The sequence below is a fragment of the Diospyros lotus genome, chromosome 10, assembly GCF_014633365.1.
Source record: "Diospyros lotus cultivar Yz01 chromosome 10, ASM1463336v1, whole genome shotgun sequence".
Taxonomy (NCBI): Eukaryota; Viridiplantae; Streptophyta; class Magnoliopsida; order Ericales; family Ebenaceae; genus Diospyros; species Diospyros lotus.
The window spans coordinates 2,196,847-2,220,111 of NC_068347.1; the positions used below are offsets into that span (position 1 = coordinate 2,196,847).

General features: G+C 35.0%; 5 protein-coding genes across 6 annotated transcripts in view; 1 reads left to right on the forward strand and 4 right to left on the reverse strand.

Annotated features, from left to right (window-relative positions):
- LOC127812291 (cyanidin 3-O-galactoside 2''-O-xylosyltransferase FGGT1-like) overlaps positions 1-9,167 on the reverse strand; it is a 34,012-nt gene extending 24,845 nt beyond the window's left edge. The window contains exon 1 of one of the 2 annotated variants that reach the window (XM_052352701.1): positions 9,150-9,167. The gene's annotated coding sequence lies outside the window, so the exon portion shown is untranslated. Of the gene's footprint in view, positions 1-9,144 lie in introns of both variants that reach the window. The other variant, XM_052352703.1, reaches the window with a different exon arrangement.
- On the forward strand, positions 1,635-4,327 carry LOC127811814 (protein FAR1-RELATED SEQUENCE 5-like). Its single transcript, XM_052351990.1, has 6 exons — positions 1,635-1,647; positions 1,743-1,986; positions 2,176-3,324; positions 3,421-3,910; positions 4,003-4,140; positions 4,217-4,327. The coding sequence occupies exons 1-6, from the start codon at positions 1,635-1,637 to the stop codon at positions 4,325-4,327; spliced, it is 2,145 nt and encodes a 714-aa protein (XP_052207950.1).
- On the reverse strand, positions 5,852-6,502 carry LOC127812293 (uncharacterized). The gene is made up of 2 exons (XM_052352706.1): positions 6,345-6,502; positions 5,852-6,269 (listed from the first exon to the last, which is right to left on the reverse strand). The coding sequence occupies exons 1-2, from the start codon at positions 6,495-6,497 to the stop codon at positions 5,907-5,909; spliced, it is 516 nt and encodes a 171-aa protein (XP_052208666.1). The 5' UTR covers positions 6,498-6,502; the 3' UTR covers positions 5,852-5,906.
- Positions 9,168-13,984: 4,817 nt separating the features above from the next.
- LOC127812164 (uncharacterized) lies at positions 13,985-16,904 on the reverse strand. Its single transcript, XM_052352511.1, has 3 exons — positions 16,573-16,904; positions 15,725-16,158; positions 13,985-14,647 (listed from the first exon to the last, which is right to left on the reverse strand). Exons 1-3 carry the CDS (start codon positions 16,735-16,737, stop codon positions 14,206-14,208), a joined length of 1,041 nt encoding a protein of 346 aa, XP_052208471.1. The 5' UTR covers positions 16,738-16,904; the 3' UTR covers positions 13,985-14,205.
- Positions 16,905-17,105: 201 nt separating this feature from the next.
- LOC127812166 (signaling peptide TAXIMIN 2-like) lies at positions 17,106-21,482 on the reverse strand. Its single transcript, XM_052352512.1, has 2 exons — positions 21,296-21,482; positions 17,106-19,355 (listed from the first exon to the last, which is right to left on the reverse strand). Exons 1-2 carry the CDS (start codon positions 21,391-21,393, stop codon positions 19,232-19,234), a joined length of 222 nt encoding a protein of 73 aa, XP_052208472.1. The 5' UTR covers positions 21,394-21,482; the 3' UTR covers positions 17,106-19,231.
- Positions 21,483-23,265: the final 1,783 nt, after the last annotated feature.

Genomic DNA, 23,265 nt, shown 5'->3' on the forward strand with positions numbered 1-23,265 from the left:
AGCAAACAACGAAGAGCGAGCCACCGTCCACCGGCCACTAGAGCGAGGCGAGCGATCGACGGACCAAGCGATGGAGCGACGGAGCAGGCGAGCAGCGAGCGACGGAGCAGGCGAGCAGCGAGCGACGGAGCAGGCGAGCAACGAGAGGCGAGAGAGAGTCCGAGCCGCCGACGGCGAGGGCAGGAGTGACGGAGAGAGAGAGAAGCTGGGCAGCCAGTGAAAGCGAGAGAGGGAGAAGGACGGGCGAGCCAAGAATTTGCAGAGGGGGATGGGGTGGGCGGCTGGACAGTAGGCCCTTATTTATTACAAAGTGGGAAGATTACCAAATAATCAAATATTCATGGGCCCTTGAGGCAACCGCGCCTCATGAAAGGTCCGGCTCTCACTGCAACCTGCTGACTGACGGCAACATCCTGCCGAGTTTACAATTTCAAGGGGTTGATAATTTCAGAGGTATTTCTGCAAGGATAATGCTATACGGACGAACGGTTGGACGCACGGCTTGACAAACCTGAGTAAAATTACAAGTTAACCCTCCATTCAAATTTACAATTTTACCCTCAAATTGGACGCCCTTACTCTGGCTCGCTCGATCTCTCTCACACTTTCTGATTTAGGGTTTACGGACGAACGGTTGGAACCCCATTGCTATCGCACGGTTCGCTCTTGCTCGCTCTCTCTTACCGACTGAAAAGGCAATGCTATTGCTCGAGAGATCTCTCGCTCCCTCTCTCTTATTGCTCGAGAGATCTCTCGCTCCCTCTCTCTTATTGCTCGATCTCTCCATTGCCCCATTGCTATCGCTGGATCGCTCACTCGCTCGATCTTTTACCGTCTGAAACCCCATTGCTGCCGACGAGGAGCTCTCTCATTGCTGCCCGCGACGAGCTCTCTCTCTCTCTCTCTGTATATTTTAACCAATCGCATCTCCTCCTGCCACCGGTAAGAAATAAATATTTTTTAAGCAACTCGAAGCAAGAACCCGAATACAGAGGTATATTTTTATGTTAATGTTTTTATGTATTTTTATGATGCAAGTGATGTTATGTTTCTTCGTTTTTTATGTTTTTTGTCTGATGCATGGCACCTAAAGCTCGAACAAGAACAATGCATATGTGGCAATCTGTATATGAGCAATCTGTGTATGGAAATATGTATATGGCAATCTGTTTATGATGCAAGTGATGTTTATAAAAATTAGGATATGCATAAACAATCGGGCATGATTTAATGATTTGATTCCAAGCATTTGGAAAATGATTTCGTTTGGGTTACTGCAGACATAATTGGAAGCTGCCAAAACCTCTGTTCATAGCTACCTATAAAAGTCATTTTTTGTTTTGAAAAGGCTATCATTTCTATTAATTTTTTTGCTCAGTTAGTATTATTATTAGACATAACATGCTAAATTGTTGTTGAGGTATGGTTGAGATAGATTGCTTGGGCTTGGTTGTCTTGGTTTGTTGTTAATACAAGTTGTAATGGTAGGTTTGAACTTAGGAGTGTTGAGGATTGCTTGGGCTTGGTCTGCTTATTTAGAATTTGTATATTTATGCAGTCTTTAAAACTATGCAGTGCATTTGCATATTTTAGAAGACAATCAATTTTATTTTAGAAGACGAAGGAAACCAACAATGAGTGACATAGGTATGTTTGATTTTTTTCATTAGATTTTAATATGAAGGAAACCAACAATAATATATGTAACATTATATTCTGATATAATTTTTTTTTTTTTTAAGAAGGAAATCATATTGTGCTTGCAGAATCATTTGAAGATAATGAGGAAACTTTCGTTAATAATGAGGAAATTACCAAAGATAATGAGTGTCCTGCATCAGAAGAAGAGAGTAATGTTGTCCCTAAGGTTGGAATGAAATTCAATGAGGAGAAAGACATTTTTGAATTTTACAAAAGATATGCTTATCATGTGGGTTTTCCCGTTAAGAGAAGGAGTTCGAGGAAGGGTGAGGACGGTGTTCTAAGGTATGTGGGATATGCATGTAGTCGAGAAGGCAAAAGAAATATTAAAACTAGCACCTCTCTGAATCCTCAACCAACTATTCAGTTAGGGTGTAAAGCTAGGATAGCAGCATGTTCAGACGTTTTAGGAACATGGTGAATTACCATTGTCCATCTTGAGCATAACCATAAAACAAGTCCAACCAAATCTAGGTTATATCGATGCAACAGACAATTAAGTGAACATGTGAAGCGACAGCTTGAAGTTAATGATATAGCTGGAATTCCATTACATAAAAGTTATAACTCAGCTGTTGTTGAAGCTGGTGGATATGAGAACCTGACGTTTGTGGAAAAGGATTGTAGAAATTACATTGATCAGGTTAGGAGGTTAAGACTTGGGGAAGGAGATGCTGCTGCTATTCAAGCTTATTTTTCCAAGATGCAAGCCTTTTCTCCGAGTTTTTACTTTAGTGTAGATTTGGATGAAGATGGCAGATTGAAGAACGTCTTTTGGGCCGATAATAGGTGTAGACAATCATTTAAGGAATTCGGCGATGTTGTTACATTTGACACCACATACTTGACCAATAGGTACGACATGCCGTTTGCTCCATTCGTTGGTGTAAATCACCATGGACAGTCGATACTTCTTGGATGTGGTATTATTTCCAACGAGGACACTAGGACTTTTGTGTGGTTGTTTAGGACATGGCTTGAGTGTATGGAGGATCAAGCGCCTGCAGGAATAATTACTGATCAAGATAGGGCCATGCAAAATGCCATTGAGATAGTCTTCCCTAACACAAAGCATAGATGGTGTTTGTGGCATATATTAAAGAAGTTACCTGAAAAATTTGGTAACCATAGTTGTAAGGCATATATTCTTTCAGGCGTACATGAGGTGGTGTATGAATCACAGAGTCCTGAAGAATTCGAGGAGGCCTGGAATTCAATGATTGAGAAATATGCACTACATGACAATGATTGGTTGTCTGGACTTTACAAAGAAAGAGGTCGATGGGTCCCATGTTTCGTGAAAACCAGTTTTTGGGCAGGGATGTCAACAACGCAGCGTAGTGAGGGTATGAACGCATTCTTTGATGGATATGTACACTCGAAAACCTCATTGAAGCAATTTGTTGAACAATATGAGCGGGCAATGAGGTGTAAAGTTGAAAAGGAGTTTCAGGCCGACGTAAGGTCTTTTTCTCAGATGGTCCCATGTGTATCGAGGTTGGGCATTGAGAAACAATTTCAAGAAGTGTACACAATTGCAAAATTCAAGGAGTTTCAAGAAGAGTTAACTGGGAAGATTTATTGCTCGATTGTGTCTACCGAAGAAGGACCACTTCGTACGAGGTATGAGATGCGATAAGATATAATAATTGATGACAGAGTAAAGGAAAAAAAATTTTCAATTTTTTTTGAGAAAGATAGCTGTGATATTGTTTGCAGCTGTCACATGTTCGAGTTTAAGGGAATAATTTGTAGACATGCTGGCACAATATTGATCCAAAATGGTGTCAGATCAATACCTGAGAGATATATCTTACGGCGATGGAGGAGAGATGTCAGTAGATCCTACATGAGGGTAAAGATCAATTACAATGGTTGGATTAGTACGCCTAGCCAATTAAGATACGATCAACTGTGCAGTGCGTTTGCTAAGGTAGCAGACAAGGTAGCAGACGACGAAGAGCGAACCCGAGCAACTATGGAGTGGATCCAATCTCAATTGAATGCATCAAGCCCATCCAATACAAATCCAAGCTATGGTAGTAATATATATGCTGAACACAGTGTGCAAGAACAAGTTCAGAGTTGTGGAGAGATAGCAATAGGTTCAAGCATGCAAATAATGGATCCGATATGCTCCCAGAGAAAGGGAGCCCCTAGAAAGCTTCGCAAGAAGGGCCCATTGGAAACACGTACAAAGAAAGCTAAGGTATGTGTTTTATGTATTTTTAATTGCTTTAGAGCAAGATGTTGTGCTTGAATTCCCAATTGTAATGAAAATTATTTTTGTTTGATGTCTAGGTGGGATCCTCAAAATCAAACAAAGGCAATACCCCAATTCAAAACATTGTCGAAGATGCTCAAGTATTCAATCAAGCTTTTTCACAAGATGCACAATATCAGGCGCTTCCACCTTTTAACCACTCACAACAATTGATGGTAAGTAGTGTATAAAATTTGGGTAAAAAAATTATCACATTGTCTTTTGGGTTGATATACATACATCTTTTTACAGCTAGTTTCTTGGAATGCTGCTCACGGAGTGCCTATGGTGCCTACCTCTCGCACAGCCTATCCAATGTACCCGCCCCATCTACAGCCCAATGACAATCCACCAAAAATTTGAGATCATTGTATGTCCCTAAAACTATGTTGAGATGATTGTTTTTTGTTTTTCTCTCATTTTTGTTTTTACAGCAATAACCATCTCCAAACATTAGCTTGATGTAGAATTAATGCTTGTATATTCTCACCCATTAGTTAGCTTGAACTAACATTAGGTTCACTTTTAATTTCTTTTATTGTTAGGCTTACATTGAAGCTGCTGACAGGTATCCCTTTCTTGTTTCTTTGAGCAGATATTATGACTAGTGTCCCAAATGCCTCATACTAAGATATTAGTGACAATTTTGTTGGAGATAATAATGCCTTGTAATTGAAATAATATATTGTCGCATGACAGAAATAATGCCTCATAATGTTTCTCTTGCTCCAGCTATTATGATGCCAATTTGGAGTTGATTCCTTTTTGCTTCTCTGCATGGTTCATTATAATTCTCTAACACATTTTCTTGTATTTTTGTTGAAGCAGGAGACTTTTGTATGATTCAAGAGTTCTGATTCAAGACGCTGTACGAGGAAATGAATTATTGTACTCCGGACGTAAACTAGTTTAAGTGAATTCGTGGTTTTGTGTAATGAATTTAATTTGTGGCTGCTTTTGAATTCGTGGATGTAATGAACTTTTTTTTACCCACTCCATCTACAATTGATCATAGGGTTTGATGATTTGAGGGTACAGTGGTATGATCATCTACAATTGATCATATTTATAGGAAACTCCGTCTTTTTTGAATTGCTTTGTTTGTTCCAGTTCATTTCACTATGTATGTATGTATGTATGTTTTGTTGAAGGACAGAGATGGCATGACAAAATTGATGAAGAGCTCATAGGCTTTTAGAGTTCCATTTAAATTCACACATGTATCTTCATAAATTGTATGTATAGATGGCACAGATTAGTGATCAATTGTACGAATAAAATACAATGTCTATAACTCCATTTCTATAACAGATGGAGATGATGATAGTATGTAACAGAATGATATTATCTAACAGAATGCATGCGGGTGTGTAGGACATGCGGCTATGAAACAGAATGCACGCGGGTTTTTTGGTTTTGGTTAATTTATAATTATAAAAATGTTTAATTTATAAACTCATTTCCCAGTAGTTGAGAATCCAGGGAATGACAAAGAAAGCTAGATAGATGAAGACCATACTAGCAATGCCTGAATGCAGGCCAAAGATATGCCAACCAAGCCACAACTCAACCAAAGCTGGTCACATCCTTACCCCACAAGAAAACCAAAGCTTCTTATAAGATGCAATTTCAAACAAGACAGCATTTGAACCATGCCAACAAGCTTATTATAGCTAATATCGCCATCAGCAAGCAAGTAACGCTTTCCAAAACTATGCCAACCAGGCTACAGCTAAATAAAACTAGAAAACTGCTCGTATCCCGCCCAGACAGCATTTGAAACAGCAGCCACCAACATCAAGCCAAGCAAAACCAACAAAGTGTGCTATGGGTTAATTATAAAATAACTAAAGCAAACACTAGAGAAAAAAATAACTAAAGCAAACACTTAGAAGCTAAACAATCCCATAACAAACAAAGTTTTGCTAACATAGACAATATTTTACAATAAAGCCAAATACCTAAATCTACTACTGTTATTTTCCGTTACCAATACAATCCACAAAAAATAACTCAATCCTAACACTATTAAAACCCTAACAAATTTCATTTTCAATTGAAACTTTAATTTCAATTGAAGGTTCTCTTCCATTATATATCTATAGTCTTTCTTAAGCTTCAATATCTTTTGTTTTCTCCTTAAAGCTTTTTCTTCAAAAGCCCTCACTTGTTCTTGAAGTAATCTCTCATTTGCTTCTTTTTCTATCTTGTTCCGATCTAAAATATCCAGCAAAACTCCGCATAATGCTTTCTCACGACTGGTTCGTTCATCGTCGATCCATTGAAACCATTTGCAATCATCATCCTGTTCACCAGACTATCCAACAATCAATCTTAAGAAAATCATTAATAGTTATTTAATTTATAAGATAAACATTACCTTCCAGAATCGACATCGCAAGAATCTCCTTCCAGGATTAGATTTAGTCCATGAAGTATAGCTCCGAATTGGCACACCATGCTCACACATGATTCCTTGATGCGAGGTTGAAGAGTTGATTGAAATTTCACCCATTTCTAAATCGGACGCCATCTTAACTAAAATAATTAAATAGATTATTTTCTGAAATGGTTGTACTTGAAATTGAAAGTTTCATCACTGTTAATATTCTTCCATTTATACACTAAAAAGTATGTAAATAACATGAATAAACAATACAAATTGTTACACTATTAAGGATGTCAAAAAATTACTGAGTGGCTCATAAGAAAGAAAATGAAAGACGACTCAGAGCCACCAGGGTATCAGTCTTCTCTCTGTAGCACTTACAACTTTGAGACCAGGAAATTTTTTGGATCATCAGTCCGAAATAAAGGGTTTTAAGAAGCATAGACATTTCTAAGAATATGCTAGGAGTGTGAATCTAAAATACTCTTACTGCAGAAAATGATCTTGTTACTTTTCTAATAGCTGTATACTTTTATTTTGGTCATCTCAATGCAATGTTATATCATTGTATTCTTAAAACTTTTTGTACCTGTGTGATATGAATTCCCTTGCTTGTTGGCAAGGACTTTTGTTTGACTTTGATGTGAATTTGTGGAAAAAGTTTCAAACTGCATTATGTACTGAATGTTTACTACAAGTGTCTTAACAAATTATTAGGTGCATGATTAGTTTCATCACTGTTAATATTCTTCCATTTATACACTAAAAAGTATGTAAAAAACATGAATAAACAGTACAAATTGTTACACTATGAAGGATGTCAAAAAATTACTGTGAGTGGCTAATATTATGAGTGAAACTCTACTATTAATTGTCATTTGTGATTTGCCTTAGATTATGGAGTCTATAATTGAAGTATCAATCCTAGTTCAATTAAGATAAACCTACCATATTTACTCTGTTTCTTTAAACGCAATTTTACCACCTATTTGATTCTACCAAACTATCTAGGAACGGCTGAAAAGATTTGGAGACGTTTAAAAGGACAAGGAAGTAGGTTTGGTTTTTAATGGGAAGTCATATGGGAATTATTTGGTGGTTAGATTTTGGAAACATCATTTGATATCCTATGTTTTGTTCACATTATGATAACCTCTTATGGTTTTATATATGCATCCTAATCGCCGTAAATAAACAAACAAATAGAGTAGTTCTGTTGCTCCATTAATTCAGCTACCCAATAAACCAGTGGAGGTAGTTCTGTTTTCCTGTTTGATATCCTGTTTTCCATTAATTCAGCTACCCAATAAACCATCATTTGATATCGAAAAACCCTAGGGGAAGCAAATATTCAATAAATAAACAAATGATAACGAAACCGGACCAACCTTGCTTCAATAAACCCTAGGGGAAGCAAGAGGTCCTTCAAGCCTAAATTCATGCATCACCCAATTCGTCTTTCTTCCCTTGGGAGCCCTCCCTTGGTATAAATATTACCATTGAACAGACATTTAGGGACGACTGGATATGTAGTCAATATCCTAGATAGGCAAACAACTTCTGCATAAAATTGCTCTTCTAAACATACAAAAATACATAAAACATAAAAAAACAAACATACCAATCTTGTTTTCAAAGCTCATCGAGGGGCGTCCGATTCACTTCCCACTCGGGTTCTTGCTTCCACCAGAAATTTGAAAGCTCGGCGGCGGCGGTAAGGGGAGATGAAGCCAGTGGAATGGGGGCGTCCGATCTATATTATTAGATAGTATTTTGGATACGTAAGAGAGAGCGAGCGAGCGAGAGATCAAAACAGAGAGTAAAAGATCGCGACCTAAACCCTAAATCAGAGAGATAGAGAGATCCGTCGGCAATGGGGGAACAACCCGTGATGGTGAGGACGGAGAGCGAGCGAGCGAAAGAGAGAGACAGAGTCGTCGGCAATGGGGGGTGAGGACGGAGGGGGAGCGAACGAGAGAGAGACAGACAGACAGACAGAGTCGTCTAAAATGGGGGTGAGGACGGAGAGGGAGAGAACGAGAGAGACAGAGACAGAGAGAGAGTCGTCGGCAATCGGGGTGAGGATGGAGAAGGAGCGAACGAGAGAGAGAGAGAGTAAGACAGAGCGACCAAAACCCTAATTTTTTTCATTGAGTGAGGATAGAGGATGAAGATTAACTCAAAATTGAAACCCAATTTATCGCGATATTTTTTGTCTCAAAATATCGCGATTACTCAGGTTTGTCAAGCCGTGCGTCCAACCGTTCGTCCGTATAGCATTATCCTTTTTATTATACAATATCCCTACATCGCAAGAGTTCAATGTAAAACTTACCCTATAAATAATAGTCTCAAACTATGTTTCTTCCATCTTAGTTTAAACTCGGGTTTGAATTTAAATTCAGATAATAATACAAAAATATAACAAAAAATAAGAAGAAAACTCGATCTAATGAGTCAATTGAAATTAACAATTAAAGAAGTTTATAGACGTAACGTGGTTGGTTGGTTCTTAGGTAACAGATTGTATTTAAAGATGTAAATTTGAGTCATGATAGCCACATTGTAGGAGTTTCACCTTCCTATGGGAGTGGCTTCTTATAAGCACTATACACTATGTCTCTTACTTGATATGCTGTTATATACCGTGATTAACTCTTTTTATATATATATTTCTATATATATATATATATATATATGAGACAATGTATGGTAGACCCTTCAAGGTGAGGAATCCACTTTTTTTTTCACCTTTTGCATCTAAGAAAGAAGAAGAGAAGAAGCTCCGCACCGTACCTCAGCTTCTGGTTGGGCTCTCTCACTGGAAGATGATGCTTCGTCTACCGTACAGCGAACAGGAGGCCAATAATAGTTGTAAACTTCTATCCACATTTGTAAATTTCTTATTTTGCCATTACACAACGTGCTTAATTCCCCTTCTATCCCCAACATGCGTCCGGAATGTAGACAGACAAAAGGAAGTCTTTTAGATATATAAAGGATAAAGTTTAATTTTTCCATAAATAAAAACAAAAACATAAAATGTCTACCGTTTTTAAAAAAAAAAAAAAAGTATATCTCAAACCTCACAATAAAAAAATAAATATAAAAATAAATAAATAAAAAATATTTCTATAATTACAATAATATACAGATAATATCAATTTATGTAGTGTTTTTTAATTAATATATAAATCGAATAAATTAAGATATACAAAATATTTAAGACTTTTATTATTTATAATAAATTTATTAAATTTATCTAATGATTCTTTTTCAAGAAGTTGCATCACTTCTTATCTAATATTTTCTATATATGTTTGTCTAAAGTTTAAGATATTCTTATGTGGAGAGAGAGTGGATAAGTATATCTTAGACTTTACAAATAAAAAAAATTGACGCATGTGTCCACCAAACCAATATATTCAAAAAATTTAACAAATAATTTGATAAAAATTTTGAAATATTTTACAATCTTATCTTGATAATTATATATTTTGATTCGAAAAACATTCAAACTTATCTTGATGTAATCTTATCTTATTTATTTTAGCCGTCCAAGAATAATCTAGATCAAATGAACACCTCTATTTATCGGTTAAATAGTATAAATGATTACTAAATTTTACATTAAAGTTTGAAAAAGTTATTAAATTTTAATTTAATATATAGCTCTATAACTATTGTCAATTATCGTTAAAAAAGACTAACAATATGTTGACATGACTAACAATGTAAACGGATAAATAACACAAATGATTATTAAACTTTACATAAAAGTATAAAAATGTTAATAACTACGGTAATAAAGTACAAAAATGTCTATATTTCATTAGTTTCTTTTAGTCAAAATTAACGATAGTTATAAAATTATATATTAAATTAAATTTTAGTGACATTTTTACACCTTAATACAAAATTTAATAACCATTTATGCAATTTAGCCCCACTAACTCGTCAACATAATTCAAAAATGACATAAAATCGAGACCTAACTGAACCGAAACACCCCCAAAACTATTCGGAAAAGCACAAATGCTAAACGTGGGGTATGATATTCAATTAAAATTAATTAAAAATAATTAATTCAACAAGAAAACCCAAAAAGAAAAAGAGTTCAAAAGAGAAATTAACCTTTGTGTCAAAGCTCTAAGGCAGCTTGTATATTCTTCCCTTTGTTCTGTCGCTGAACTTCTTCATCTATCTCTTTCTCGTGTATCGGAAACCGCCAAGCATCACCGCTACCGTCAACATCGTTAGTCACCGACTACATCACTTGTTACAGATCTTGCCGCCTCCATCGTAACCATTCACAGCCATCATCTCTGCCCGCACTGTTGACTCCTCATCATCATCATCATCTTGTTCTTCCATCCTCTCCGTAGATCTCGCCACCGCCATCATCTCCTCTACTAACACCGATACCAACTCCTCCTCATCCATCTTCTCCTCAACTTCTTCTGCTTCCATCCTCGCTATAGATCTCGCCATCGCCAACGACATCGTCCATAACTCTAACTCATCTCTGCCATCGCTACCGTCTGGATCGCCATTTCTGGAGTCCCTCTTCATCGATTTTGTGATTTGTTTCTTTCGATTTCCTCTTCTCCCTTTATCGATTCGTCAGAACACCGCGAGGGGTTCTGCCAGCTCTGATCACACTAACTGAAGCTTTTCTCTTTCTTCTCATGAAGATATTACAGTCTCTCCAAGCATAATCGGCTCTGTGAGACTGGATTCTCTCGGAAGCTGCCCAATAAATCCTTCTTGGGGAGGTCCAGACTGAACTCGAGCACGTGATAAGCCTGATATTTGAAAATTAGAATTTTGTAAAGGATAAACATATTGGAAGTCCTAATGGAGCTCGTAAACTAAAATTTGATTGGGATTTAAGATTTTATATGGAATTTAATATTAACAGTTTATATGATTGGCTTTTAAATTTAAAAAATTTAATTAAAAATTTTCAAAAGTCTAATAATTTAAATATTAATCTTTTTACAGAATTTTGATAAAAAATTGATATTTATTATTTAAAAAATATTAAAATGTATAAAAATTTACTAAGACATTAATTTTTATTACAAAATTTTTAAAATTAGCATTTATTATATAGTAAATATTAAAATGTAAAAAAAATTACTAAAATATTAATTTTTCTTACAAAATTTGTGAGAATAGTATTTATTATTTAAAAAATATTAAAATGTAAAAAAATTCAAATGTATTAATGGAATGAGTTGAAGGAGCGACACAAGAAACTTTTAATTTATAACTCACCACTCTACCAATTAAATTAAAAAAAATAGTATAAATTATGTATGTTTAACACATATTTATTATATATTTAAAATATATATTTAAAACTCAAACTTAATTTTTTGAGAACCTTCTATAGTTGGGGGCCCTAGGCAACCGCCTTAATCGCCTACACTTGGGGGCGACCTTGCAAATATTTATCACAAACTCCTATATTCCTTTATAAATAGATGAGTTCTCATTTTAAAAAAGAGTACAACTTTAATAATATATTCAAGTTTTTAGTAAATTTAAATGTGTAATTTAAATATTAAAATATTTACACAGAAACTGTCTTACTTTCTCTAATCGTTATCTTTCTTATATAATTTAATTGATTTGAAGACAATGTCCCCGGTATAAATATAATTGGCGTTGATTATTTTTACTTTAAGCTATACTTACTTTTTGCAATTTGAGTTATAATATATTTTAAATACTTTCAACAATTCTTTATTCTTATACACTATTAAGTGAAATTTAAAATATTTTATAATTTAAATTATAAAAAATAAAAAAATCCAAATTAAAAATAATTTTATTCATATTCATTAATCATATTATTATTTTATTTGATCCTTAATTTTCCCCAACCCCTAATTAATTTGGATATCAAATGGATCTTAAGTCTTCATCAATTACATCACACAATTATTACAATCAATGAATTAAAGATTGACAATTGGTCTTATTGACAATCAAAATGGGAAAATGCTATTGGTACACTTTTATGTACTTCTTGAATTACATAAAGGTATACCAATGACAAAAAAATTTATTATGAGGCGCATAAAGACGCGTGAAGTGCATATGAGGCGTAAGGTATTTTGGTCATAATACCTTTTCATGTAGCCCAAAATATACAAAATGATTGTATATCTAATATGATTCATCAAAATGTATTTCTTACAATTGAGTGATTGGTAGTCTTTCAATATAGTCCTATTAGGCTATTAATTTTTTTTTCTTGAAATATTTAAGGAGTCTCCACCACACAATTTTTACTTTCAATCATTTCACTATCTTTTAAATTTATGTTTCGTCTTGACTTAATTTAGATTTAGGTATATTAATAAATTTGCACAAGTTAAACCCTAAAGACAAATTCTTAAAGTAAATATAGACGATTATACAGTTTTACATAAAAATAAAATTAAATTCACAAACTCGTGATATCTTAAATTTCGAAACACATATACCGAACCATCCATCTAGAGATCAAACCATCAAATCTAAGGATCAAACCAAATGTCCCATAATGTATTATTGCGATGGTTACATCATTTTAGATTCTATTGTTTTGAAATAAATTGTTTATTAAGACAAATTATTAATACTAGTGTAAATTTAATCACTAGATATTAAAATTTAGCAACTTTTTAGGGATGGTGGTTAGGTGAATTATGCTTTCTCTACTCTTATAATCATACTTAACACACACACTCACCGTCTATCTCTCTCTCAATGTAAGTATTTAATTATTAAAAAATAATAAAATTTAACATTATAAAAACATAGAAATTAAATCATAAATATCAAACCATTGACTATACGAGAGTTTATACAATTTTCTAAAATATAGAAATTAAATCATAAATTTTGTATTTAATATATTTTAGAGTAAATTATAAATCACAATTTAAATCAAATAAGATGTATATTATATTAATTAATAAAAAAATATACAACAAAATTCAAACTTCTATAAGAAGTTAAATAAAAATAAATTATTCTCGTAAATTTTTTGTGCAAAATTTTTATTGAAAAATATTTTTTTTATTGTAAAAAACTCGACGCTAATATAAAAGTAATATAAATTACATAAAATAAAATAATTTTAAGATTATCTTTTACCTAAACTAAACCTAATCAAGCAATGCATACCCACACAAAAACTTATCACTTTTGCCACCACATGTTTAAATCCCTTTGATTCCCTGTTGGTATCTGTCAAAATGAAATCAACTTGGGAACAAAGGGCAGAACACCTATCCTAAGAGACTGTTCTCAATTTTTAGTTTAAAATTTATATTTTAAAATTATTAAAAATACATTTTTTTATTTATAAAATCTTTTGTGTTTTAAAAATTTTAAACATATTTATAATTAAAATAATTAAAGACTTTTTATTATTTTAAATTCTCTTTATAAATTTTTTCATTTATAAAAATATAAAAATAAATACATTTTCATTATTTTAAAAATTAAAAAAAAAACTGAAAACAGGGAAAAAAAAAAAAAAAAAACCTAATTTTCTAGTTACAAACACTACGCTGCAGCATCTGTGTATATACATATACATATATATGTATAAGAAACTGGATGCTACACTCTTCTTTTAAGCAAATGCAAGCACCCTTATTCATTCTCTACACACTTGCTTCACAATGGCTACTACATCATTAACAACTGGTTTCTATAAAACAGCGACTCAGGAACAGCCATTTTTTGTGGATTCTCAGAACCTGCTTCGTCTCCATGCAGCAGCAGCAGCAACAACTGTACCCAGGATGAATTGGAAGGCACCAACAGTTTTGTGAATTGAGTTTGATCTTTAAGAAGAAGCCAAGAGTTTCTTGGTTCCAGCCTTCTGCTCCGCGGTCAGCCTCGTCGGGAACTTGATGTTGAATTTGATCCTGAGGTTTCCCTTCTTCGCCGGGTCTTTGGGAACTGGCATCCCTTCCCTCGGCACCACCTCCTCGTAGTTTGGATGTATCACAGCGTTGATTGGGATGGTTAGACTCCTCCCGTCCAGGGTCGTCAGATGGACTGTGTATCCTGTCAGGGCTTCGGCCAGAGAGATCTTCTGCGTGACAACCAAGTCGTTTCCATCGCGAGTGAAGACACTGTGAGGTTTCTCGTCGATTATGAAGACGAGGTCGGATGGTATGACATTTGGCTGCTCATTCCCTTTCTCTGGGAAGGTGATTTTGGTGCCTTTCTTCCAACCAGGCTTGATGTTTATGGTTAAGATCTCCTCCACAGGCATTGTCTTGCTGCAAATTAAGCAAAGAGAACAGATGAGAGATGGGAAAGATTCCAACAATACATGAAACTAGCGACATCAATAGAATTCTACTTGGCACCCATCGATGCTGGAGATTTCTCTGATAATAATCGTGTGAATTACTAATTTTGTATTGTTAAGTAAGCTTGGTAGTGATTAATTGAAATTGGATTCTATTGATAAGTAAGCTTGCTTGTTTCGATACAAGAAATGCCAAAACAACACCCAAGAATTGTTTCCGTGCATATAGATTGCTACCATGTAAGAACCAGATAATATGTTCCCAATTCCCCAATTTCAAAATCCAATTCACGCGACTAATCAAACACCAAACAGCACGATTCCATATGAAATCTCCAAAAACACAGCTTCTTTGCATCTAAGTGATGTCTAAATGGTGCCAACCACTCTGAATATCCCAGTATGAATCCTCAGAAAGGTGAAGCCTAAAGAGTCTAAGACTGCTAAATATGCAAAAGAAGAAAGAACCAGTGTTGCCATGAATCACTAACTGCTATGCATCATCATAGACAACTGCATTCATTAAGTAGAGATGATTGCCTAAATCCCCAATAAGGACTGAAATTTACCAAAGGATTAACAAGAATCCTGTACCATATCATCACAAATAAAATTGACTACTTCAAATAAATAAGGGAAAAATAATTTTGTGTCTGTTTTGATGTACTTGTATGGCTTCCAATTTGCTGCTAATCTTAAGCATTAACCCTACATTTATTTCTATTTTCCTTCATTTTCTAATTCTTCAAACACATTTTCCATCAGTGAGGCCCAAACATCAGAGATCCCCTCACACCCTAAGATTGAATCACCACCCCATAGTTTTTCATCCATTTATTTTGAGCATCAACACACTCAACCATACATATATTTTAGAAATGATCTGAAACAAACAAAATTTGAATCCACTTCCAATCAATCCTGTTGCTATTTCTAACAAAAAAATTAGGTAAAAAAGATATCTTGAGACATTTCATGAACCAAATGATTGCTAGATCTTATGAACTTCAAGTTTGAGAGAAATAGAGGGATTAGCAGTACTCACCCACTGGCATCAGCAATTTCTCTGGAAATCTTCATCTTCTTGGTAGTGCCTTTGTAGAGCTCTTCGAGGGAGCAAGGCAAGGTCTGCTCAATTGGAGGCGCCTTCCTAACAGCAGGGTAGTTCATGCCGCCGCCGGCTCCTTCCCCAAAAGACCCAAATATATCGTCGCCGCCAAAGAAGCTTCCAAACCTAGACCCCCCTCTCATGCCTCCACCCATTCCCCCAAATCCTCCAAACGGGCTCGAAGACCCGAAAAACTCGGCGAATATGTCGTCGGCGTTTCTGGGCGAGAATCTGAATGTCGTTGGCCCGTTGCCGGTGGAGAAAAAGGTGGGGCCGCCGGGTCCCCCGGCGTCCGGCGGCGGCACCTGGCCCTTCAGTCCCTCTTCGCCATACTGATCATACACTGCTCTTTTCTGAGGATCACTTAGAACCTGAAAATAACGCAATCAGTACTTGAACAACAGGAATTCAACCACATAGTAACAACTTCTTAATCAATTCAACACGAATTTCATCACGGCCAAACTCCCTATGTACAAACTAAAACGGAATTCTGATGGCAGAGATCAAAATTCACTGCATAAATGAAAATAGGCAACAAAACCAATCAAACTTCAACGGATATTGTACCACAGCACTGTCAGATCACGGAGATTCAGATAGAGATCCGATCGAAACACTCTAGATTTAGAGTCCTGATGATGATCATCTAGAAACATATGTATATATCAATACAAACTCTGAATTATACGCGCAAATTCTTCGAAGAAAATCCAAAAGAGCCAAATGAGAACAAGGACTAACTGGGGAGAGAGAGAGAGAGAGAGAGAGAGAGAAGCACATACATCATAGGCTTCAGAGATCTGCTTAAACTTGGCTTCGGCTTCCGTCTTGTTATTGGGATTCTTATCTGGATGCCACTTCATGGCGAGCTTCCTGTAAGATTTCTTCAGATCGTCGTCTTTGGCGTTTCTATCAACCTGCAAGATCTTGTAGTAGTCCACTCCCATCTCTCCTGATGCGGTTCCTTCTTCAGATCGTCACTTCTGTTGTTTCTTTCTCTTTGATGTACTTCTTCTGTGGCTTTGATGCCGTTGCGAGCCTGAGCTTCTTCGTCGCGACCGTGACATGGTCAGGCCGCTGCTGGTTCTGCATTTATTTGGAGAGAGAATGATGCAGAGACGGGAAGGGAAGAGGATGAACTGGACGGGTGTGGAAGTATCAGGCACCATGTGGAAAGTTCCAGAAACAGCCTTCTATTTGGTTCGACTCTCTCCAGCAGAAATTAGTCGACATTGACTAGAAATGCGGCCTTCTAATGCACATTTAAATAAAAATAAATAAAATTTATTAAGTGATAATAAATAATTATTGTTTGATTTTTATATTTTTTAAAAAATTTAAAAAGTGATAAATTTTAATATTTTATATTAATAAAATATATATTTTAGTTTAAATACACATTTTTTTTTCATTTAGACACTCAAACTTTTTATTGGTCCAATTACATCACTCAACTAAATAATTTCAAGTTAATTACACATCTCCTCACAATTAATTTAATGCCTGCAATGCATGTGCGTTAAAATATCAAAATTTCTTCTCATACGCATAACTTATGGCCAACAACAAGGCAGGTACAAGTTGCCAAAGACGATAGGTGAAGGCATCAATGATAGATGTTGACGACAAGCAAACAGGGCCGGCTGAAGGGGTAAGTTGGTGAGACAATTGTCTAAGACCCTAACCCCTTTAGCTTAATAAATAATCATTTTAATTTTATTATTAAAATAAAATTAATAAATTTTTAATTTTTCATTAAGAGATTGGGACCCCTAAATTAGTGATGGCTTATGGCCCCCTAAGTCCTTGAGCTAGTCCTGCAAGCAAAGGCGAAGATGAAGACCAAAGGCAAAAGGGCAATGGCGACAAAAGACGAATGCAAGCGAGCGAATGTCAACGAAGTTGCCTCTTCACCTTCCATCTTCCACTTTTTCAAACCGACAACAATTGTCATCCACCATTCATCTTTGTCTTTGTCTATTGTTGATGCCTTCGCATGCTAGCCTCTACCTTATCTTGTCGATAGTAAAAAATTATGCATGTGAAGGGTAATTTGGGTATTTTAGTGCATCTGCATCGCATTTGCTAAATCAATTGTGGCGAAGTGTGTAATTAACTTCAAATTACATAATTTAATAATGTAATCGAAGTGACAAAATGTTCGAGTATTTAAATAAAAAAATATATAAATTAAAATATATATTTAATCATTTTATATTTGTAACACATGAGATCAAATGGTTAAGTTTTATCTTTATTTTTTGATATTGCCTTCTACTCTGTCATGGACCAGAAAGTTAACATCGGGCTGGTTTTTATTTTTCTCCTTTTTTGATAATATCCTAAACTCGAATTTACTATAAATTTGCATGTAATATTAAAATTAATATCAGATAAATACCTTTTTTTTAAAATGAGAATTTACCTATTTATAAAAGAATGTGAGATTCGTGATAAACACAACTAATATTTTGAGATCAGTTAGAATTATAATTTTTATAAATAATATCTATTTTTTACTAAATTTCCAAATAATATTTCATTTGTCCAAATTATCAAGTTCATGTTTTGTTCAGAACTTTTCCCACAAGGAGGTTCCCCGTGAATGGGTTGCATGCCGGTCTCCGGGAGACTTCAATCTCCCAGAAAATCAGTTTTGGTCTCCTTGAGACACTTCAGTCTCCCAGAGACTGGTTTTTTGACCATTTTCCTTTTTGTTTTGGACTTTACTTTTTGTTGGGCTCTTTGATTTTTAATGGATTTTTTACCTATGACACATTACAAATAAATTCTAACATTTTGATATTAAAAGTAGTATAAATAAGAAAAATTAAAAATTAATACATGAAAAAATAAATAAATAAATAAATAAAATAAAATCTATTAGATTCTAACAACAAAATTTAAACTAACTCTAAGATTTTAATATTAGAAATAAAATAAATCAAAATTTTCTTTTCCTAATTGCATCTAGTATGAGTTTTTTTGTCTAAAAACTTCTTATTGAAATTAATTAATGGTTACCTAATCAAAAACAAACACACAAACAAGCAATATATCCACGAGTCACACTCTAATTAGTAATTATCAATTAAATTTAAAGAGTGAAGAGGTAACCAGACCCTAACTAAATATTGCTAGATTCGTCACAATCTCAATAAATTCAAGAGATATATGGAAAGAATAAATCAATCTCCAATAACACAAAATCAAACCACTGCCTAGAAGGAGGAATCCATCCCTTGGAATATAGAGAAATCTACCATAACAAACAACACGATGCTAAACAAGATTAATGGGATATAACACATCAAGGTGAAGATGAAGAAGAACAACAACAACAATGCATTATGCATACAATTTACAGTAACGTCAAAACCAATTAGTACAAAAATTGTAAATAACATACATACTGGTACTGGAGAAGCAGCATTGATTTTGTCAACAAGGGATCTGATCTGTGAACCAAATGATGACCTTGAAGGGCAGCCGTATCACTTCCATGGCCAAGTTCGCAATGCCTGCGCAGCAGCAGCAGCAGGGGCACAAGCAACTCAACAACGACCTGTAATTAGCATAAGGTCTAATCAAGCACGACTCGAGATGAAAACATGCCACGACCTTGAATTAGGAAGTTTCTTTTTTCGATTGTCATGTTAGGATAGTTCGGTGCAATGGAATAGTAGAAGTGAAAGTGATAACTGCCACAAATAAATATTGATTAGCATTATATATAAAGCTGTAAGTACACAGTAGAGAGATTAGATATGAATTATTAAGAAGATTATTGAACTCTCCTCATCTCCCTTAATTCTGTCTGTTCCCTCCTCCATTTCTATTGATTTTCTCCCTACTTTCTATAAGATTTCCTTCATGTCTGTTTTCCCACATTTCTGTCAGTTTTCTCCTTCAATTCTAATTCTATCTTCAAAGGAAACATCAACTTAAGATGGGTCGTTCTATAGAACCCGACGGACTTACCGAGCCGCTTACAAAAAGGGGGCAAAAAGACAATTTTGCCCCCACCCACTGCTACTCTCTCCCTGCTCTCTCATCTTCCTGCCATGGTCGTCGCCTCGCTGCGCCATTGCGCCTCACGCCCATCGCCTCGCTGCCCTCGCTTCAATTCTGTTGCCTCGTCGCCATCGCCGCCTCGCCTTGCCGACCGTCATTGCATCTTGAAGATGCAGCGACGATCGGCGCAACGAAGCGAGGCGACGATGGTGGCGAGGCGACGGAGACGACGCGAGGGCAGCGAGGCAACGGGGGCGAGACGGCGAGGCGAGAGCGGCAGCGGCGACCATGGAAGGGAGACGAGCGAATCCAAATAAAATACTAATGGAATGACGGAATCTTAGATTGCACAAAAATAGAAACAAAAAACTGATAGGATACGAAACGAAAGTAAGAAAATAGTATTTTTTTTAAAAGTAAGAAAATGAGAAAAATATGTAAAGGAAAAAATTTATGAATTTTTTTATAAATATAATTTTTAGTGTAGAAAATTATAAAAAATAATTATTTAATTAAATATAAATACAAATTCTATCGTCCATTTAAGTAAATATAAATGCAAGTTGTTTTTATCATAATCATTGGGACAACAAAAACGAAATTACTTTCGTTTCTAATGTGGTCATGGAACATAAATACGTTTTAAAATTGAAAACATGTTTTTAATATTTTTTATTTTACAAACATCCTAAAATATTTTTAAAATTACAAAAATTGATTAAAAATATTTTTTTAATATTTCATTTCGGGATAGCAACGTTTCAAAAATATCGGGACGACATATTTCCGGCGTTTCCATGCATAGGAAATGGGACTAAAAGTTTTTCTCAAAAGCAGCAAAATCATCCAACAAGAAGAAGACTGGATGAGGGAAAGAAGAGAAAGGCCCAAGATAACAAAATAAATAAGAAAAATGATTCGAACAAAATGGAATCGTTTGATTGAAGGAGAGACTGTCTGGATTATGGATCAAGACAAGAACAAATAAATTCTGTTTTCCCAGCAGTTCTACGATCTTCGAATGAGCAACAAATTGGATTACAATGCAATATGCATTCGAGAGAATAAATCATCTCGGAAGAGAAATTAAAACCTGAAGGTTTTAGGAAAACAGATTAACATCACCATGGAACCAGATTGGATTGGATGAGGCAGAGAGAAGATCGAGATTAATATGAACCAAAATAAAATTAAATAGTTAAATAATTCCCCCTCTCTAAGCAATTTCGCGATCTAGGTTTCTTCTGAACATCCACATGAAACAAGAAAGGATCACATTGCAGATGAAATTACTAGAAGCAGTTGAATCATGCCTCAAATTGATGGTCTCGCGTGTCTATGCACTCAATCATGCAAACAAAGACAGGGAAAAGGCAGAAGGAACAAATTCAAGACGGCATTCGGAAAAGGAAGGGGAGATCGGCGGTATCAGATGAAGATATCAACAACGCGTATGGAAATCGAGAGATTGAAGGTTGATCGGAGGCTTACCCGAAAAGCCAGACGACAGCAGCGACTAGAGAAAGAACCAACGAGAGGAGAGCAAAAGGCAGGCCAATCAAGAACCCCAATGGCCTGCAATCCAACATTCTCGAAGCTTCAAAGAAACCAAATCGAACCCAAAACCCCCGCAAGAAGCTCGAACGGGACCTTCTGCCCGTCCACTCTCTCTCTTCCCCCCCCCCCCCCCCCTCTCTCTCTCTATATATATGTATATATATACATGTATTTTTCTATTCTTCTTTGGGAGTTAACAATCCGATTCGGACGCTGACCGTGACATTAACCGCCCTCGGTTTCGTTGTGGGCGCATTGACAGAATTACCCTTCAAAATAACAGGATTTCACTGAGGGGTATTTAATTGGTTCATACTATCATCTGATTGGACCGTATAGAAATTAGACTTGGCATTCACTTCGTTTGATAAAACGGTAAAATTAAATAGATTAAAATTATATAAAAAAATAGAATTGCATTAACAAATATAAAAATCGAACAAACAGAAATTCAAAAAAATTGAATAAATATAAAAAAATCGAACCGACCTAAACAACAACAAAAAACAAAAAAAACTAAAAAGTTACGAGAATAAAATTTTTAATTACTCAAGTAAGATTTCTCAATTACTTCATACAAAAATGTTTTATAATTATTTGAATAAATAGTAAAGTTACCCGAATAATCCTAAATATTATTTGACTAACAAAAATGATTAATTGATTATTTTTCAAGACAGAAAAGAGTTAAAAAACCCTTCATTTATTACTTGACTATTATTGAGATTGTATGCGAGTAATTCCATTATTACTCGACTAATGAGCATTGTTAATTGATTAATTTTCAAAACAAAGAGTAAGTTGATTTTTAGATTATTATTACTCAAGTAGTGAGCAATATTAGTCGATCAATACATGAAAGTACATGAATAATTACTACGTTGTACTTGATAACATGCAACATTAGTCGAGTAATCAAAATTTTACTTGAGTAATCGATAGATTCGATTATTTCAATTTTTTTCAATACAAAAACTGAACGTAACTGATTTAACTGAAATTGTCAAACTTGAAAATCAAACCGAAGTGGCCTTTAATTTGAACCGAATTGAACCGACAATTTTCTTCGATTTGGTTCAGTTAAACTAAAATTTTGTTCACCCCTAATCAAACTAGACTCAAGTAGTTCAGTTTGATCTCATTAAGTCTCTATGTATATAGCATGCTATATTACTATTGTAAATACAAAAAAATGTTGTCGGGCGGACCCAAGGCTAGATCTGGGGAAAGCTAGCTGCCAGATCCGCAAGTCGTGCTAGCCCCTCTCCCCCCAAATAAGCCAGATCCAGGGGAGGATCTAGGAGAAGGCTGAGGCTTGCAGAGGCTATAGCCCATGCCTGCCCCATCTCCTGATTTGTCCCTCGTTGTATATATTATTGTATTATAGTTATACACTGTTGTAAGTATTTAAAACATTATACAATTGTTGTAAATACAAAAATATAGATTGTTGTATATTGTAGTAAGTACTTATATGGTAGCAACAACCTGTATTATTACTATATTGTTGATGAATTTATACAACAATATTGTTATATATTGTTGTATTGTCTTATAAATACAATAATACATCTTGTATTGCTAAGTAAATTTATATATATATATAGTAATTTATTTGATTTTCAATTTTGATGTGTACAACTAAGACTGAGTCAAATAAGAGACCAAGACCTAAAGGAAAAAAAAAAAAAAAACTTGAGACAAAAGAATTCACCCAATGAATGGGCATTGACCCATTCACAAAGTCTAGAAAAGTTAAAAATAAAGTATAAAAGACAAAATGGAGGAAAAACCCACCCACAAAGGGCCCAAGAGACCTTCTTGGGATGAGGATCTTTAGAAGACTTCACTAGCAAACTCTTGATGAAAGGAAGGTCCAAGTAACCTAGCAAGAGTTCCTAGAG

Bases quoted from the DNA above. Each gene is read 5' to 3' on its own strand.
- LOC127812164 (XM_052352511.1), bottom strand. From the start codon at position 16,737: ATGGGAGTGGACTACTACAAGATCTTGCAGGTTGATAGAAACGCCAAA. The intron at 16,159-16,572 runs GTATGTGCTTCT...CGTTATTTTCAG, and splicing joins AGATCTCTGAAGCCTATGAT to GTTCTAAGTGATCCTCAGAA. The intron at 14,648-15,724 runs GTGAGTACTGCT...CTTAATTTGCAG, and splicing joins GAAATTGCTGATGCCAGTGG to CAAGACAATGCCTGTGGAGG.
- LOC127811814 (XM_052351990.1), top strand. The intron at 3,325-3,420 runs GTATGAGATGCG...TATTGTTTGCAG, and splicing joins GAAGGACCACTTCGTACGAG to CTGTCACATGTTCGAGTTTA. The intron at 3,911-4,002 runs GTATGTGTTTTA...TTTGATGTCTAG, and splicing joins CACGTACAAAGAAAGCTAAG to GTGGGATCCTCAAAATCAAA.
- LOC127812293 (XM_052352706.1), bottom strand. From the start codon at position 6,497: ATGGCGTCCGATTTAGAAATGGGTGAAATTTCAATCAACTCTTCAACC. The intron at 6,270-6,344 runs GTAATGTTTATC...TCTGGTGAACAG, and splicing joins TGCGATGTCGATTCTGGAAG to GATGATGATTGCAAATGGTT.
- LOC127812166 (XM_052352512.1), bottom strand. From the start codon at position 21,393: ATGTTGGATTGCAGGCCATTGGGGTTCTTGATTGGCCTGCCTTTTGCT. The intron at 19,356-21,295 runs GTAAGCCTCCGA...TGCTAATTACAG, and splicing joins GCTGTCGTCTGGCTTTTCGG to GTCGTTGTTGAGTTGCTTGT.